The 19243-nt window shown below is 42.4% G+C and overlaps 1 protein-coding gene across 2 annotated transcripts in view; it reads left to right on the plus strand.

Moving 5' to 3' along the window:
- ANXA2 (annexin A2) overlaps positions 1–16010 on the plus strand; it is a 51835-nt gene extending 35825 nt beyond the window's left edge. Inside the window, exons 6-13 of one of the 2 annotated variants that reach the window (XM_050967111.1) lie at positions 4231–4321; positions 5925–6004; positions 6400–6459; positions 7148–7241; positions 8005–8100; positions 9078–9136; positions 10944–11066; positions 15623–16010. In XM_050967111.1, the coding sequence (XP_050823068.1) occupies positions 4231–4321; positions 5925–6004; positions 6400–6459; positions 7148–7241; positions 8005–8100; positions 9078–9136; positions 10944–11066; positions 15623–15682 (663 nt within the window). In that variant the 3' untranslated portion in view covers positions 15683–16010. Of the gene's footprint in view, positions 1–4230; positions 4322–5924; positions 6005–6399; positions 6460–7147; positions 7242–8004; positions 8101–9077; positions 9137–10943; positions 11160–15622 lie in introns of those variants that run through there. The other variant, XM_050967110.1, reaches the window with a different exon arrangement.
- The last annotated feature ends 3233 nt before the right edge of the window (positions 16011–19243 follow it).

Genomic DNA, 19243 nt, shown 5'->3' on the forward strand with positions numbered 1-19243 from the left:
TGTTTACAGTATTAAAACAAAATAGAGAAGTTGTTAGCGAAAGTCAAAAACTCCTGTGATAGAACATAAATCATTTCCAATTACTGGGTCACATCACTGATAGTGAGAGAGTGTCTCATACGTAGTCCTTTCCCTCCATAGAATCTGAATACAGGGACACATAAGTCATATTTCTTAAGCACTCCAGGAGCCTCTGAAAGGACGACTTTGAAAACTGACTCTAACTTTGTGCACATGCAAAAAAAATTGTGAACACCTACCAGTGCCAGGATTTGCTCTTAAAATCGTACAAGAAAACTCATGTTTTGGCTTTCATATTTCTAAATGTAACTTAAATTTTTGTATGCAATGTACTTGTAGCCGTTTCGGCACTAGGATATTAGAGAAAAAAGGTGAGTCAGATAATGTCTTTTATTGAACAACTTCTGTAGGTGAAAGAGACAAGCTTTCGAGCTACACAGAGCTCTTCTTCAGGTCCAGGAAAGGAACTGCCAGCATCACAGCAAAAAATGCAAGGTAGTGCAGATTGTTTAGCATAAGTAGTTAGAACCTATTGAGAGAATAGGCGCCAACTTTACCTGGCACGGGTGGGTGTTGTTGCCCCCCCCCGCCCCAACTCCACCCCTTCCCCGCCCCCATTCTAACCCCTTCCACAAATCCCCAGGCACGCCGCATTTCCCCTCCTCCCCGGCAAGCCTGGGAGGGAGTAGGGAGAAGTGGAGCAGCGGTGCACTCAGGGGAGGAAGTGAAGATGGAGCAGAGGTGAACTGGGGGACTGCGGGGAGCTGCACCCACCAATTTTTCCCCGTGGGTGCTCCAGGGCTGGAGCACCCACGGAGTCGGTGCCTATGGTTGCAAGGGACCATTCAAGGTAGAGTGACTCTTGCTGGGAGTTCATTTACTAGACCTGAAGAAGAGCTCTGTGTGGCTTGAAAGCTTGTCTCTCTCACCAACAGAAGTTGTTCCATCAAAAGATATATTACCTCACCCACCTTCTCACTTAAATTTTTGATATTCTTGGTTAGGTAAATTTGGGGGTTTTTTAATTTATTTTTTTCACTAATTAAAAAAAATTGTGTGAACAATTTATATTAAAGTTGGAAGCAAGAGACTGAACTAGTTAAGACATCCTCACTCAGAGAAAAATGTCAGATACAGGTAATAACAAAACCATTTAATTAATCAGTCAAAAGTTGGTTCTTTTGGACAATCAAATGCTGCCCTCTGCTGGCTGAAACAGATACGGGTCTGTATTTTATTCTACATCATATATATAGACCAGGGGTCAGCAGTGGTGTGCCGAGTCTTTGTTTATTCACTTTAATTTAAGGTTTTGTGTGCCAGTAATACATTTTAAACTTTTTAGAAGGTCTCTTTCTATAAGTCTATAATATATAACTAAACTATTGTTGTATGTAAAGTAAATAAGGTTTCAGAACGTTTAAGAAGCTTCATCTAAAAGTAAATTAAAATGCAGAGCCCCCTGGACTGGTGGCCAGGACCCAGGCAGTGTGAGTGCCACTGAAAATCAGTTTGCGTGCCGCCTTTGGCACCCGTGCCATAGGTTGCTTACCCCGATATAGACGCTTGGTTTTCATTCTATCTTCTGATTATTTATATGTCTCTAATTATGGACAGTCACTGTCCCAGTACTATATTTGTAGCCGGAAGATCAGGCTGTGAAGCTGTCACCAGAACCACTGCTTGTAGCATTGTGTAGTTGTTATACTTTGAGTTGGTGACTGAGTACTTGTGTCCTCTTCATAAACTCATATGTCCAGCTCTTCCCCTGATCCAAAACTTGATATCCTGAGCCTGCTGTTAGAGTTTTCAGCGGTGGTTGTTAAATGCTGCCATTCATGTATGAGCTTTAATTTGGCTTGACTCATTAAATTTTTTTATTTGAAGCTTGCTTAATAAGCCAAATCCAAGGAGAATCTTAGATGAGAAAAGAAGAAATCCCCACAGAATTTATTCATAAAAAATCATTATGATGTTCATTGAAAAATATTTATGGGGAAATAAAATACATAAAATCCCCCATAATAACTAGCACAGAGAAAAATGACCACAAAAGAAGAGAGGGTGAGAGCAATTTTTGGTCTTAATCCTCATATTGGACCAAAAATCACTCAGCTATTTCTGTATTGGGGTCTTGGAGACCCCTCATATGTCAAAATTGGGAAGAAAAAAACCCCACATGGGATGCAATTAAAATGGACACAGTTGTAGCCAGTGAACTATGAACAAGTTAAAACTCTCCTAGATTCAGCAGCACACTGCACAGTGCTTGTGTTGAGGGGCTAAGTGTCCCCATGATCAAATGCATTCTAAAATAAACCACATATTACACAGGTGTCAGAGTCTAACTGACTCCCATGTTTAGACAATAAAAATAGATAGCAACAGTAACAATATAAACACCACAAAAACATTGAAGAAGCATTAATGACCTAATACTTTGAACAAATAGGTGACGTTCTAAACATACAAAGTTTCTACCCTTTGCACATTTTGATGTGCTTTTCTGTCTCGTTCTCTGGAACAGATGCAACTGTCGTGCTGTCTGGAGTAGCTCATGACTGTGTATGCCTGTCTCAGCGCAGATGATAGTGGTGTGTTCTATAAATAGATTTCACCAAGCCATTAACAAATGTGAGCTTCTTTAGTGACTTCTGGTTTTCTATAGCCAAAACCCCAGAACGGGTAGGGTGATGAAACCAGTGTGGAAAGCTTGATCTCATCCTACTTTGAGAATACCTAATGTATGAAGAGGCAGAGGGTTGGCACCGGAAATTTGTGTTTACATTTGTATGCATTGGGATCAGATATACTCCAATACATTAGAAGGGCTTTCAGCAGTCTTGGTCTAATAAGCTCCTTTGGATATGTTTAGCTTCGGATATCACTATCTTAAAAACAAGGCGTACCAACAAATTGCCATGCACAGGGCCAAATGTTCAATTCTGGCTTTAAATTAGCCTTAAAATGCAAGTGCAACTCTTTTTTTGTATGGATGAAATCCACATTTGCCCATGTAAACAGGCATGTACATGCACAGATCAGGCAGATGGGCCTCAAACTCATTTATTTGTGCTGGCACATACAGGTTTTGGGTTTGTTTTTTTAACCCGTAAATAGGATGCAACCAAAAATTAAGATGATTTGTTAAGCTGGCTGAAGATTTGCCCCACACAGTCTCCTGGAGTTTCAGCATTAAGGGTACTTTTTCTAAAGATCTTGAGAGTTTGAAATGGGGGGGAAGGTCTTGTTAATATGTATAGCCTGTTTTATTCCAGAAAAAGACTAATGTTGAGGATTAGTTTGTGGTAACTACAGTATTATCACAATTCTACACCCCCAAAAAAAGAGAATGTTTATATGAACATCGATATATCTGAAAGCAAAACAAAAATATAATAAGTATTTTTGTTGTTAATCTCTACTCCTTCTCCAGATATTTATTAGGACAAACCTAGTGAGGAGATTTTCCTGTTTCTGTTGTGTGGGCCTTTTTGTAAATTGTTTGGTATTAGATATTTCTTGTTTTTTCTATTATTAAAGACATGCTTACAGAATGGTGGGTTTCTTCATAGTTTACTCCATATTTTAGATGTAAAATAATGCAATATGAGGAGTCTCTTCCTGGGGTTTTGACCTGTAGATAGATAGCCTTTGACTCTTCTGCGTGGCTCAGGCTGGAGGTATACCCCGACTCAGAAAAGGCAGTAAGAGGATCAAAAGCATGTCATCTAAGTAACAGAAGCTGTTAGAGGCAAAAAGACATCCTGTAAAATTGTGGATGTCTTATCCTAATGAGGATAGTAGAAAGGTGCACAAAGTCCAGCAGGTTCAGTGTAAAAAATATAATAAGGCAGGGCAAGAAAGAATTTGAGAAGCAACTTGCTAAAGATGCAGAAATTGATGGTAAGAATTATTTTAAGTTCATCAGAAGCAGGAAGTCACTAGATGACCAAGATGTTAAAGGAGCACTCTAGAAAGACAAGGCCATTGCAGAGAAGTAGACAAGGTTTTAGAACACATTGCTCAATTAAATGATAAGAAGTCACCAGGACCAGATGGCATTCACCCCAGAGATTTGAAGGAACTCAAATACAAAATTGAAGAGCTACTAATTGTAGTATGTAGCCTATTGCTAAAACCAGCCTCTGTACCATTCTAGCAGTCTGCTCATTTTTAGTGTCAAGTGAAAAGTTACCTGTGTTTCAGGGTTTGGGGACTGATGAAGATACTCTCATTGAGATCATCTGCTCCAGGACAAACCAGGAGCTTTGTGAGATTAACAAAGTCTACAGGGAAAGTAAGTATGTGTTAGTGTTTTCAACACAGTGAACTTGGGCCCTTCCATTTTCTCTTTTTGGATGAGTGAGGGGAAAGTTTGGCTTTCCTGGAGATTCTCATTATCTCTAGTGTTTTGGTCAAATACAACGGGCAGAGGTATTTATGCTGGCATAACTGATGAAGTTTTCAGTGTAATTAAACATGACCTGGACAAACTGCCTACCATAAATACCTCATCTAAGACCTTCTGATTTATGGACCCACAGGTGTCAATGGAGCCCAGGATTTCACCCACTGCCTGCCCTTTCTAATAACCAACTGTGCACGAATTAAGGTGCCATGATGGCTAGCTGGAATTATGGCTTCCAAATGTTGTTTTCACTTAAGCTTTTTGCCTTGAAATTAACTTGAATCCCAGAAGCATTTTCCATGGAGAAAGAAATTTGTCTCTCAAGGTTTGGTGCCTTGGAATTAACTGCAGGCCTTGTGGTGAACAAGTATCCACCAATCATTTCTCTCATGTGAAAACAGCCGCAATCTGTTTTCTACTTTTATTGTAAGGAAAGCAGAATCGGAGTAAGTGAGAGCAAAATCTTAGTCATCGTTTCGGTCCATGTCGAGCAGCTGATTTTGGAATCTATCGAAGAAGCCTTTTTATCACCTTAATTGATAGAGCTGCCAAAAAAAAGGCATACAACGAAATCTGGATAAGACTTGGTAAAAGCATGGATTCTCCCCCCTAACTTTGCTGAAGGATATTATTCATTCCTAGCTGCATTTCTCAGTTGAGGGTAACCAGATTTAAGTGATTTGAATGCAAGTTTAGTATCCAACTTACATTCCTTAGTATTCCTTAAGATTTCTTATGACCCTTTCATGTTTCAAGTCACATTCATCACAAACAGTAACAAAGATGTCCAATGTGTTCATGGGTAGCAACAAGTGTCTTATTTAGTTTTAATTGGAGAAAATTGTCATATATTTGTTCTTTGATAGCTGCAAACAATTCTATAAAGTAGCAGTGGCTGAATCAATAAAGTATTAACAAAGACAGCTGTGTGTTAATGGCATAAGATGAAAATAATATAGTGACGAATTGGATGAAGCCACGTATATGGTAAAATAGAGGGATCCAGGCATAGATACCTCTAGAGCTCCAGAAGGAAAGTAGTAGCCTTATAGAAATGCAGAAAATTGCTACTCTAATAATAAATAAAATGCTTTAGTGCCAGCCAGAAACACAGACAGCACTCTTGTATTTATTTAAACTATGACTATTTTGCATAAAATTGTCTCTTAGCTGCAAGCAGTCTAAAAAATCCATGATTGATGATCTGAATCTGCTGTAATAAAACACTTACTCAAGAACCTCGGTGTGGTGTGGTTGTATTTAAATAATAAGTGCTGACAAAACAAGCCTGGATGGCACCAGGGATCCCACAATGCCACCCTTTGTACAACCTCTTGCTGTGTTTTAATAGACTAGCCGGTTATTCGTATATGTCTTCCTAATACAGTATCTAAAGTAACTTGCAGGTATCAGCCCTCCAGTTGACCTTGATAAGGTGTGGAGTAATGTTTGTGGGTCAGCAGTAAATAGAAGAATATTTGCTGTGTTCTAGTGTACAAGACAGAACTGGAAAAGGACATTGTGTCTGACACCTCTGGTGACTTCCGCAAGCTGATGGTTTCCCTGGCAAAGGTAAGATATTCTGAGTCAGTATGTGTTTTTTCTCTGTCTAGTTTTCCTTATTCTGTCATGTTTCTCAGTCCACTCACCAGTTGTGAAAGGTCATGTACATTGATTGTGACTAGCTGTATCAGAAATCCAAGCTCCTGACTGATAGCAAGTTTGGATTCATGTGCATCATCACTGCATAACTGACAATTTGAACGAATGTGATGCAGATGCTGAATGACAGTGCAATTTGGCAAGAAAGTAACTACATAACTGCTCTTTGTAATGGAGATGGGACATGTTGTAATGCTCATTTGACAAATGTTGGCTGACATGAACCAAGCGAAAAAATGTAAATAGCAGCTTGCACTGTTTCAATTTGGATACATTTGCTAAATGTTTGTTCTTCTTGTTTGAAGGGTAAAAGGTCTGAGGACACTTCTGTGATTGATTATGAGCTGATTGACTTAGATGCTAGGGTAAGTGCTAGTGATGAGTGGTAACTCCCCAAAGCGTACTATGTCTTTAAAATAAATCTTGGACAACTCTGAATAAACGATATAAAAATGTTGCTTACTTTTTCACATAGAGAGAGGTGCGTGTATTCCCTAGTATATTATGGACATAATATTGGTTTCAGCATGCACTACTCATGATCGTGAGAGCTCAGCCATTTCCATGTAGGGTCTTCCTTTCCCACCGACACCCATACACAGCTGTCTTATTGCTTCCATGGATACGTTGACAAAAAGAGACTTCCTAGTGGAGTTTCATAATAGGGCAGTGGTCCTCTGCTGAGATTCAAAAATGATGATGCCCAGATGATTCCGAGAGAGAATCTGGAGAAATCTTTCTTTTAATGAATTACATTTATTGACAGTTTTATATAAACGTCCCATTCACCTGTCACCATTATACCCAGGACCTGACTGTTCTATGGGAGGTCAAGAGTAACTTCACTGATGTCAATGGAATTATAGTAAAGTAAAACCTGTATTAGTTGAAAATCAGGTCTGTAAGTCCATTCCTTCTGTATGCATTCCCTTAAGTGGTTAAGTAAAGTATGTGTCTACTCTTAACCTTCCCCTCTGATTTGGCTCTAGTAGGATAGTGGCTCCTTCATTTTACCCCTGGTAGCTAAAATAGCACTTTTTATTCTAATCACAGGACCTCTATGATGCTGGTGTGAAGAGGAAGGGAACTGATGTTCCTAAGTGGATTAATATTATGACTGAAAGGAGCATTCCCCACCTCCAGAAAGGTACTGTTGAAAGAAGAAGAATTCCATAGCAGGGAGTTAGAAGGAGTTGGTCATTGCTTGGTTGCAATAATGATTTAATCAAGCTTAAGAACCCAGGAAGCAGGGAGATGTTTGTGAAAAGTTTATCTGCTGAGCCATGACTATTTAAAAAGAAATGCATTTGTATCTCTAGAGTAAATACATTTTATGTCCCTGTTCGAACATGCATACACACCCAGCAGCAGATCTTAGAAGCTACACTTTCAAAATTGGTCTCTAAATTCACTCCTGCAGTCTTGCGCAAAGGCCTACATTTAGGCACACAATTGCTGTATGTAAACATCACACGTGTAAAGCTTATGTCAGTGGCTCCCAAGAGTGGCCTCTGGTGTTTACGTAACCACCATCCAGGAAACTCCTTTTGAGAGGTTCTTTTATTTCTGAGGTCCTAAATTCGACAGTGCTAAGTAGATGCAGATTGGACCAATATCTATCTGATGGACGGTCTGTCACAGTGATTTTCATATATCCTAGTGAGAAAACCGAGCTAATACATGGTGACATTTTCCCAAATCATCGATTAATTGAGAACTTCCTGAAATGTATCTGTTCATTCACGGTTATGAAAAGGAGGTAGCATAGTATCTAGATATTGGTGGTCAAACTTCTTAATGTCCCCTGGCCCTTCTCTAGTTGCACTGTGCAGTTTTTTGTGCACACAGTCTTTCTGCTCCCCAACTCAGGTACACTTCTGTTCTTTTAATTGTTTTCTTCCTTATTATAGTGTTTGAGAGGTACAAGAGCTATAGCCCTTATGATATGTTGGAGAGCATCAAGAAGGAGGTCAAGGGAGACCTGGAAGTTGCCTTCCTTAATCTTGGTAAGTAAACCATCTTTAAGATTATTAAGAGTGGCTTTCAGTGTAACCTTTCCAAGGCTCTCACAATCTACTTGCTGAGATGAGGCAGAACCCAGCTGTTTAAAGTGGATGAGCTGCTGTTAGTTCATCTCCAGTTTATAATCTTCATTGGAGACTGAATTGTTCCTTCAGTTCTTTGTAAAAAAGGGGTATTACAGCTCCAATCTGATGCAATAAATATTTGCTTGGGGTTTGTTCTTTGGAAACCTAGAGGGTTGAAAAACATTGGAGAGGGTGGGTGGCTGGAAGGGGGGATGTGTGTGTTGTGGTGAAACCAGTCCATGGATTTTGGAGACTAGAAAATGGAGGTTGATTTGGGACTGTATTCTATGAAATGAACAAGAGTGTAAAGGTGAATGTGATGTTTGGAGTGTGGAATGAGATTGAGGGTGGTGGCATTTTGGTGGAAGGAAGTTATGGCAGTGGGATATTTGTTTCAGATACACTGAGTTGATAGAAACTATGGTAGAGCCAGGCTCTTGTTTAAGACAAGAAATGAAGAAAAGCCAAAATCTATTTGGGTGTCATCTGCATAAACATTTTCAGAGAGAGTGCGACCAGAATGTGTTAGACAAGTAGAGTGTGGGTCAAAGATTGAATCTTGGGGGGACACCATAGTGAGATGTGATAGCAGTTTGAGGAGAGCAAATACTTTATTTGATTTTAGGGAGCTGGGGTTACATTGCAAACCTTCCTTGGTACAGTTACTTAGACTTAAACATATTAACTTCTAGGTAACAAATGTTTCAGACACAAATCATTTGTCTCTGAGGTTTTGTTGGTTGGTTTGGTTTTGTGGGAGGGGGAAGCCATATCTTTCTGAAAACCCTCTCCTAGTTCAACTATCAGATCTATAAAGGAGGAGTCTAAGCCTTTTTAGTTTGCAGATCTGAGTGTCTGCAGGATATTTAACCAATAATATGTTCTTCACTTTGCAGTCCAGTGTATTCAGAACAAGCAGTTGTATTTTGCTGACCGATTGTACGACTCGATGAAGGTACGGTAGACTAAAGAAGGCCTTGTTTCTTAGTACTGAATTCTTTTGCTCCTCTTCATAGTCTAATTCCATTTTAATCTTTAGTCTTCATTACATCTATGATTGTTTAGATGGCACTGGAACGCCAACTGATGGCATCATGGCTGGCCTTCTTCAAAAGAATGCCTTAAGAATTATATGCATGGAGAAACTAATCTAATGCATCTTGTCCATTCATGTCAGCAGATGTATTCAATGCAAAAAATAATAGACTAATGGCATCTGCTTGCAAAAGTAGAACCCACAACAAATGTTATTTCAAATCTTCTGTTGTCATCAAAGCGTAGAGTAGTGGTGAACATCAGTTAGTTTTTCCACGCTCATCTCTCATGTGATATTTTCCCTTAGGCCAGGAATGTATACCTTGAAGAAATATTAGTGTTCACCTTTTCCAGAATAAACTTAGTCTGGAGTTTATGGGTTAAGCAGCGATTAATGTAGAGAAAAGTGACAAAAGCTGGAGTTACTTAGATAGCTAGGAGTGCAGATGAACAAACAGAACAAAGCTTGACACTCAAATTAAGTACAAGCTATAGCCCCGTCCAACTCCCACTGAAGTGAATGAGAAATGTATCTGGCCCATAGGTAGGTAGGAGTCAGAAGAGACACCATGCACAGAATACATAGCAAGAGAAAGTGAGCATAGGAGTGGTGTAATGAAATTTTGGAAAGTGCATGACTACAACCCAGCGGTTACCAGAATTCTGGGATGTTAAAATGCGGGCAGTGAACACAAGTCACAAGAAATTGTTTTAGAGCCCCGTTACATGTTAGATCACCTTTGTGTCCTGGTTCGGTCACCGCACTGTAGAGAAGGTGCCAAAGGATGAAACAAGGTTGATTGATAGAAGAGGAAGATTGTTTTATATAAGAAGACTATAAAAACTCTGATCTAGAAAGAGAATTATTAAGCAAGTAGGAGTGAAACTTTCCAGATGCAAAAGACATTAGTGATGAGTCTCTTTGAACTGATAGTTTAACCTTAGGACGCAGACCCATGTGCTTTAAATGGGTTCCATGGAACAGCATCAAATGGTTAGGATTCAGACTGACTCAGCTGTAACTTAAAATTGTTATAATGTTTGGGGGGATGCCCTTTGGAGACTAAATATTTTTTAAAATTGCTCCACTGAAATACAGTCACTGTCGTCATTTTGGGGAGGTGACACTGAAGGAGAGTGCTTTTGCAAGTTCTAGAGTAACAGTTAATTAGCCTTCACTGAACAAAGAAACTGGGAATTAAACACACACCCACACCCCAGAAATAAAACCCTATTAAAACAGAGCACTAGATTGCATGCAGTGTTCTCCCCGTGGGGAGAAAATGAGAAACCACATGGGACAAATGTTAGCCATATGGTATAATGCATTACTGGAACGTGCTTAGATAAGGTGATGAGGGTGGGGTAAGAAACTGTAGACTAGAATGAATAGAGAGCAAAGCCAGTCCCCTGCTACAGTGCCAGTTCCTGCACCAGCTCCTGGTGTCCCAATGCTGGTGTCTAAAGATATAAATGTACTGCTTCTGCTGTAATGGAAAATGCACAGTAATATATTGACCAAATGGAGGACAGTATTGTTTGGAAAATAAGCTTGATCCTCAGATTTTTAGGAGGGTGTTGTGAATGCAGAAAGAGGTAATTGGTTGTGATCTTTTCCTGCAGCAATGTACAGCTCATCAGTAGATTCTCTCCCTCCTTACAAGACACTGGTTCTCTTGTTTTTTCACTTCACCGTACTCCAGCTCTTAATGTAAATCTGCTTTTAGGGCAAAGGAACCCGTGATAAGATCCTGATCAGGATTATGGTCTCCCGCTCGGAAGTTGATATGCTGAAAATTAAGAGTGAATTCAAGAGGAAATATGGAAAATCGCTCTATTATTTCATCCAGGTAAATCACAAGGCTCCTTGTTATAATCATTGTATGGGATTCAGAAGCACTCAGCATTGGTCTAATTGCACCCACTGAAGTCATTGGGAATTTTATCACTGGCTTCAGTGGGAGCAATTAGATCAATGCCGAGCGCTTCTGAAAAATCCCACCCTTAGTTTTTAGGTGCTGTACACTCAGATAGTCTAGCCAGCAAAATTATATGCAGATTTTAGGCTGCATATGCTGACTGTGCACCAGGCTGGGGGAAAATGTCCACATCCCTGGGGTAAAGCTGGGTCTTCCCAGAAAGCCAAACAGAGGGAAAAAAAAGCCACAGACAGGCTTGCTCTGGAGCTGCCCAAGGAAGAAGAGATCATGTAAATTCCTGCCTGATTCCAGGCTGTGCTGTCTGTGGAAGTTACTGTAGGCCTAGAGCTAGAGTAACAGCTGTCTGTGGCCCATGAGGAGTGGGGGAAGATAAGTCTCTAGCTATTCTTTCCCTTCATAAATATTAGATGGAGAACTGGGAACTTTGTTTCCCTGGTTACTGACTGGCAGCAGCGGCTCGTGCCTCTGATCACCAGATATATTATGGACACGCACACCTGTCATCATGTTATGGACACACACGTCACCATGTAGGAGTCTCAACTTCCTTCCCCCACCCAATATTTGTATGAGTGGTGCCTGGCAATGGGGTGAATTGAAATCAGAATCCTGAGTCCAACAGGCCCATTCTTTTACCCTTAATGGAATGCTGAAACAAGATGTCCGTTCTGGGTGAAGTGGCACCTTCTGAGATGACTTATGCTACGCACCATCCACCCATGCACCACCCACTCCTGCACTATTAGTGCACTCTCCTACAGCATTCTCTGAGACTCTGGCCCTGGGAAAGAGTTAGTCCTGGGGGCAGCATAAAGCTGAAATAAGTATGTGGGTGCTCTTTTCCAAAAGAGGAAGTACCCTCTCAGAGTAGGCAATGGTGATCCCAGCTGTGGAGCCACCCCAGAGACAGTTTGGGGCCAGATAGTCCTTTACATGTTGTTGTTCAGTGCCCATCCAGTTTTCACTACAGAGCGAGCAGCGATGTTGCTGACTACATCTTATGCTCTTGGTTCATATACAGGGGGAGTTTCCCTGTCCCTCTTTACTGGCAGAGAGAGCAAACATCTTTCATTTACACTGAATCTCCTAAGAAAAGGCCATATTGTTATATTGGGGAGTGAGATGCAATGTATTCCATTAGGGACTAGATGGATATTAAACTGGTTCACACAAGGATTCTAACCACCACTTAGATACTAAACTCTAGCGTTCTGTTATGGCTGTGTATTCTGGCCAAATGCCCTAGCAATGGAACACAGTCTGCTAAAACTCGCAGGTCACTGTACAATAGGGCCCAAAATATTGTTAGACTGCACCAGCTCTGCAATAGTTTTACTGGGTTGCCTCAGGCAAGTCACTTACTTTTTCTGTGCCTCTGCTCCCCATGAAGCTAGAGGATCGGAAAAAAGGAGGTAACACTATCCATCTGGTCTATTTAGACTGTAAGAATGTTAGGACAGGAACTGATTCTTACTCTGCATATGCATAGTAAAGATCAGTTCCTGTCCGAAAGCTCTTACAGTGTGTTAGTCTATGGGATTGTCTATGCTTAAAATGCTGCGGTTGCTCAGCTGTGCCACTGGAGCGCTTCAGAGTAGAGACTGCCTGCTCTGACAGGATGGATGGATTCCACCTCACTGAGAGACAGTAACTAAATTGATGGAAGAATTCTTCCATGGACCTAGCACTGTTTACACTGGGAATTAGGTTGGCTTAACTGTGCTGCTGAGGGGCCATGGATTTTTCACACCTCTGACTGACTTAGTTTAAATTACCTAATTTTCTTGTGTAGACCAGGCCCCTTTCATGAATGCTGCATTGTTTTCTTATTGATTGTATTCCAAATAAGACCAGGGCTCTATCCAGTGTTCAGGAAAAGGGAAAAGCGGTGCAATTCCACATCCTTTGACTTAGAATGGTAGAAATGTTTTTTGTATTTTGCTTAATTGAACCAAATTGGAGAGTGGATGGGTAGATGAGGGTTTGATAAAGAAGCCTTTCTGCCAGGAGATTACTGATTCAAATCTACTCCAGGTTGGCAGTGATCAGAAGAGGTTAGTGAATAGCCAATAGATGGTAACCATAGGACAGAATTGAACCATGTCCCTTTGCGCTCTGCCCTTAGGTTGTTAATTTTATACCAAGTCCCACTTTTATCATAGTACATGCCAAACACTATAGAAAACTTCAGCCTACAAATAGACCTGGTCTACGCTACGCGTTTAAACCGATTTTAGCAGCGTTAAACAGATTTAACGCTGTACCCGTCCACACTACAAGGCCCTTTCTATCGATATAAAGGGCTCTTTAAATCAGTTTCTGTACTCCTCCCCGATGAGAGGAGTAGCGCTAAAATCGGCATTACCATATCGGATTACGGTTAGTGTGGCTGCAAATCGACGGTATTGGCCTCCGGGCAGAATCCCACAGTGCACCACTGTGACCACTCTGGACAGCAATCTCAGCTCGGATGCAGTGGCCAGGTAAACAGGAAAAGCCCCGCAAAATTTTGATTTTCATTTCCTGTTTGCCCAGCGTGGAGCTCTAATCAGCATGGGTGGCAATACAGTCCCAAATCCAAAAAGAGCTCCAGCATGGACCGTACGGGAGATACTGAATCTGATTGCTGTATGGGGAGACAAATCTGTTCTATCAAAGCTCCGTTACAGAAGACGAAATGCCAAAGCGTTTGAAAAAAAAATCTACAGGCTACACAGTGCTGCGTGACAAGCGTAACGGGAAGCCAGAGACTCAAATGGACGCTCAGGGAGGGAGGGAGGGAGGGAGGGGGTACTGAGGACTCCAGCTATCCCACAGTCCCCAGCAGTCTCCGAAAAGTATTTGCATTTCTTGGCTGAGCTCCCAATGCCTGTAGGTTCAAACACATTGTCCGGCATGGTTCAGGGAATAGCTCGTCAATTTACTGCCCCCCGCCCCACGTGAAAGAAAAGGGAAAGAAATCATTTCTTGACTTCTTTCAGTGTCACCCTATGTCTACTGAATGCTGCTGGTAGACACGATGCTGCAGCAGTGAAGAGAAGTATCTGCTCCTCTCCCCTCCCTGGTGGCAGATGGTGCAGTAGGACTGGTAACCATCCTTCTTATCAACTTACCAGCTCCTGGCTGGCTTCAGGTGAGGCTGGCCGGGGCCACCTGGATGAAAATAGGAATGACTCCCTGTCATTCCCAGTAGATGGTACAGAACGACTGGTAACTGTCTTCATCATAGCAACTGGGGGCTGAGCTTCAATCAGCCCCCTCCCTTTCATGTGAAAAGAAAAGATTCTGTACTGCCTGGACTATCATAGCAGTGGCATGCTGGGCTCCTCTCCCCCACCCTGCTTAATGTCCTGCCTGGACTGTCATAGCACCGGGAGGCTGCCTCCCCCTCATTTTATCTCACTAACAAGTCACTGTTTCTTATTTCTGCATTCTTTATTACTTCATGACACAAATGGGGGGGACACTGCCACGGTAGCCCAGGAAGGTTGGGGGAGAAGGGAAGCAACGGGTGGGGTTGTTGCAGGGGCACCCCCCGTGAATGGCATGTAGCTCATCATTTCTGCGGGATCTGACACAGAGCAGCTGTACTCTCTGCTACACTGCTTCTCTAGTACATTTGCCCCATATTCTAGGCAGGACTGAGTCTCTTTTTAGAAACTATAAAGGAGGGATTGACTCGGGGAGTCATTCCCAGTTTTGCTTTTGCGCCCCCGGCCGATCTCAGCCAGGGGCACCCATGATAGCAGCGGACAGTACAGAAAGACAGATAACTGTCATCTCATTGCCAAATTACACTGGCAGCAGATGGTACAGAACAACTGGTAACCATCTCTGCTATCATGCAAAAGCAAATGAATGCTGCTGTGTAGCACTGGAGTATCGCCTTTGTCCACGGCATCCAGTACACATATGGTGACTGTAAAGAGGGGGGGGAAAAAAAAAAAAAAAGCTGAACGGGCTCCATGGTTGCCGTGGTATGGCGTCTGCCAGGGCAATCCAGGGAAAAAGGACGCGAAATGATTGTCTGCTGTTGCTTTCCCTGAGGAAGGAATGACTGACGACATTTACCCAGAACCACCCGCGACAGTGATTTTTGCCCCATCAGCCACTGGGCTCTCAACCCAGAATTCTAAGGGGCAGGGGAGACTGCAGGAACTATGGGATAGCTATGGAATAGCTACCCACAGTGCAACGCTCCGGAAATAGACGCTAGCCTCGGACCATGGACGCACACCGCCGAATTAATGTGCTTAGTGTGGACGCGTGCACTCGACTTTATACAATCTGTTTTATAAAACCGGTTTATGTAAAATCGGAATAATCCTGTAGCGTAGACGTACCCATAGACTCCTACTTGAACTTTGTCCTGCAAGGCCATGGTAGAGTGCAGTCACCCTGGGACATCATGTAACCTTCATTGCTTCATAAAGTTTCATTTTAATTTTTCATCCCTCATTTTGCAGCAAGATACAAAGGGTGACTACCAGAGGGCGCTGCTGAACCTGTGTGGAGGAGAGGATTGAAAACTGTGACCAAAGAAATCCATGTCCACAGATATGCTTTTCTGCTCTTCATCTTCCTGTAATCCTCGAAATCTTGTAATCCTCGATTTGCCTAGCTAACTTGAATTTGCCTCTGTATTTGCGAGACTGATGGTATTGTTTGCTTTCTTGTACTTCTCTAGATGACAGTGCATTGCTTGGCTTTACCAAAGTTCTTATAAGCAAAAGGTCAGAGAAATGACCATTCCAAGGATAAAGAGTTGAAATGTGTTTGTGAAAGACTCGGCCTTCTTATTATAAAGTTTCTGTTAAAATACAAATAAAACTGAATTTTTACTTTAAGAAAACAGGTCTTTCTCTTGGGTGCATTGTTTCATAGCATAGGTTGGTATGTCAACAACCATTGTTCTTTACCTGTTTTATTTGCTCTGTGGAATCTTCTCCATGTTACCCTGGATGAGCAATATTCATTGCTAGACCAGAGGCAGTCAGTGTCTCATGATGATGTTGATCTAAAACCAGGCACTTTATACCATGAAGTATTGGGGGGGGGGGGCGGGCGAGGGGGTTCTAGAAAATATTTCAGAGGAGGATCCAACAATCTGCAGAGGGTCAGACCATGTAGGAATGAGAACTGAGGGTGTTTTTCATTCGGTTTCAAATGCCCCTCTTGAGCTGGGAGCATTCAGTGAGTAATTCTTATCTTGGCATTTTTCTTTTTCTCTTTAACACGTCCATGTCTAATATTAAAGAGGAGCATGCCCTATTTTTCAGATTATTCTTAATTCATTTAGGAAGAAAACTGTCCCATACTGGATTGCAGGCAGAGCTACAGTCAATGGTTAATTTCCTGGGTATTCTTGATCTGGAGGCTCTTTCTGGCCTTCCTTCTGGTCCCCTTTGACACACTTCAAGTGGTAAAATTAAATCTAGTAGTGTAAACTGCCGAATGAGTAGGCATCAGAAACCAAATCATGTTAGTATCTACATTTTATCAAATCTGACTTGTAATTAATTAATAGCTAAATTTCCTCTCTCTGTTTTCATAAACGTTTGTAACTCACTTCCCCCATCCAGCAGGCTCTGCTTTATATCAGTTCTAACATTTTCTAAACTGTCAATGTTGCAACCCAATTGTCAATAAGTGCGATGGGTTTCCAGTCCTGAGGGAGATTCTGGACCAGATTTTCTGAACAGGGAGCAAAGACTACTTGTGTCAGAATCAGGGCATCAATGTAAGGATCTGAGGTTGGGGTCACAGCTAAATGAGAGGCGTAGAGAGGGCCTAACTCCAGGAATGCAAAGCAAATCATTTGGCAGGATGCACAGTTGTAATTCGGGGAGAGGGGTGGTGTCACTGAGGGGGCCCTTTGGGATTGGGGTCACTGGCTGTCCTGCTCCTGACATCTGGGCATCATCCCCTCACCCCAAGTGGGACTGAGCCCAGAAACAGAATGAACAGTCATGTGGCCCCCCACAGAACAACTGCCCCAATGGCGGGGGGCAGGGGAGGGCAAACATTTCCACCACAGGGAACCACTCTGTAAAGCAGCCATCATGCTCACATGGACAAGGGGGAAAGTTGAGGGGTCAGTGGAAGCCTTGGAGGGGCTGTCGGTCACTGCTTGGGGAGCAGGAGAATGGGGGTATCAAGGACTGGGGAAGGGGGGAATGTGGGGGATTAGGGATAGAGCTCTGCATGGAAAGCAAGGGTTGCTACTGAGACTGGGGGCACAGCTGGCTCCAGACTGGGAACAGGGGTCCTGATGCTTCACAGCTACCTTGCCAGGGGTAGCTGCTCTCAGCCCCCAAACACAGGCGCAGCAGTGGCTGCTCCAGCCTCTCCAGCTCCTTCTCTTGCCTCCATGCCCAGCAGCCAGGCGGGGCCTGAGTCACCAGCCCAGCCCTGTAGCACTCACAGTCTCTGTCCTGGGGCACAAGGGAAGTTCTGAGCAGCACATTGTGATGTGCAGTATGTGGCGGTTGCTGCACAGCCGCATGGTTTGCAGGGAATGCTGCTGTGACATGAGGGGGCCAAAGCACAGCTGCCTGGCACCTTGAATATGACAGACCTGAGCTAATGCCTAAAAGGAGCTGGGGCCCTGGCCTGCCCTCCCGCTTATCATTAGAAAGGGTCTATTTCCATCTTCCCAGTGGGAGGCGCAGCACTCTTCCAGCCTTGGAAGGGCCTATGATAGCAGACTTTAAAAACAGAAACACTTTGGGTTCAGAAAAGCTATTTTCTAGCACTGTTTTAAGGTTTTCATGACACATTTCGGGCCTCATTTTATCCCTCCCTCTCCAGGGCTCGATTCCTTGCTTTGGATGCTTCTCTTCCTACCAGCTGGAGTCATTTGTCCTTTATACCAGGATAACTACATCTGTGCTAGGGAGCCGTACCACTGTAACTATATCGGTAAAAAATCACAGCTCTTACCTACCCTGTTATACAGATACAAATCTGTGTAGGCAATGGGCTCCAACTCTGCAATGATGCACTGGGCCCCTTGTGGCCACAGGGAGCTCTATAGGGAGGGGAACCCCAGTATGTATCTCAGTGCAGGCTCAGGGCTTAACCTTGTATACTGTTTGGATGCTGTTATATACAATTACACAGTGCTCAGCAGAGAGGCCCCAAGCCTTGTGTGTATATTTGCGTGTGCGCCTGGGGCGGGGAGAGGGGTGTAATACATAAATAGTTGTAATAGCTGCTAAGGGAGGACTTAGGCTCTCCTGTGTCCCTCAGATGTTACCTGACCTGTAGCCTTATTGCAAAGGCTGTTCTACTTCCGGGAGATAATTTAAGATTTATTTTTTTTAAATCAACCATTCTGAAAGGCGACGATGCACCAGAAACAGTAGCCCGGTTCACGTTGCTGTTAAAGCATGAAGCGTTTTTTTCTTGCTGCCATACAGTTAGCTTTACACAGAGCTGATGATTTGGTGTGGAAACACTGCAACTACCAAAATTCAGCTGCAATCTCGGCATTCACATGCACAAATGTAATAGTTTTTCAGGAGCACTTCCAATTTAGTGCTTGATGGAGCATTGTCATTGACACTTGTTTACAAAAACACCTTTCCTTCTAGATTTGTACATTAAAACTACTTGCTGAGACAGCAATTCATTAACTTAATATAATTAGATAAGTCAGCTCTATAAACTCTGCCTTCTCAAATGTGGTCCTCTAAAAGAAATCACATGGCAGACATTTTTCCAGTCAATGGAATGAGCAACTAGAATTTGATGGCTAACACGTTCTGCTTCACTGCAAGAGGATATTCAAAATTCCCCTCTCTGGAAATTCCATTTAAGTGGTTAATGAGAAGCAAAGTTAAATAAACCTATGTGACTTAGAAGGCCAGTGTCATTTTGTCTGAACATGGAGCAGAAATAAAAGCAGTCATGAAAACAAGACCCCCGCCCATTTCAAAAAGGCCAAGAACCAACTGCCTCAAGCATCTTTAGTTTAATGCAGGTTTTCTTTTCCTAAAGCACCTTTCTCAGTGTTTGACTGAGGGAAAAAAAAAAGTCCAAGCACAATCAGACTGTAGTATAAAAAAGCTTTAATTAAATATATA

Source organism: Gopherus flavomarginatus, chromosome 9 (assembly GCF_025201925.1).
Source record: "Gopherus flavomarginatus isolate rGopFla2 chromosome 9, rGopFla2.mat.asm, whole genome shotgun sequence".
NCBI lineage: Eukaryota > Metazoa > Chordata > Testudines > Testudinidae > Gopherus > Gopherus flavomarginatus.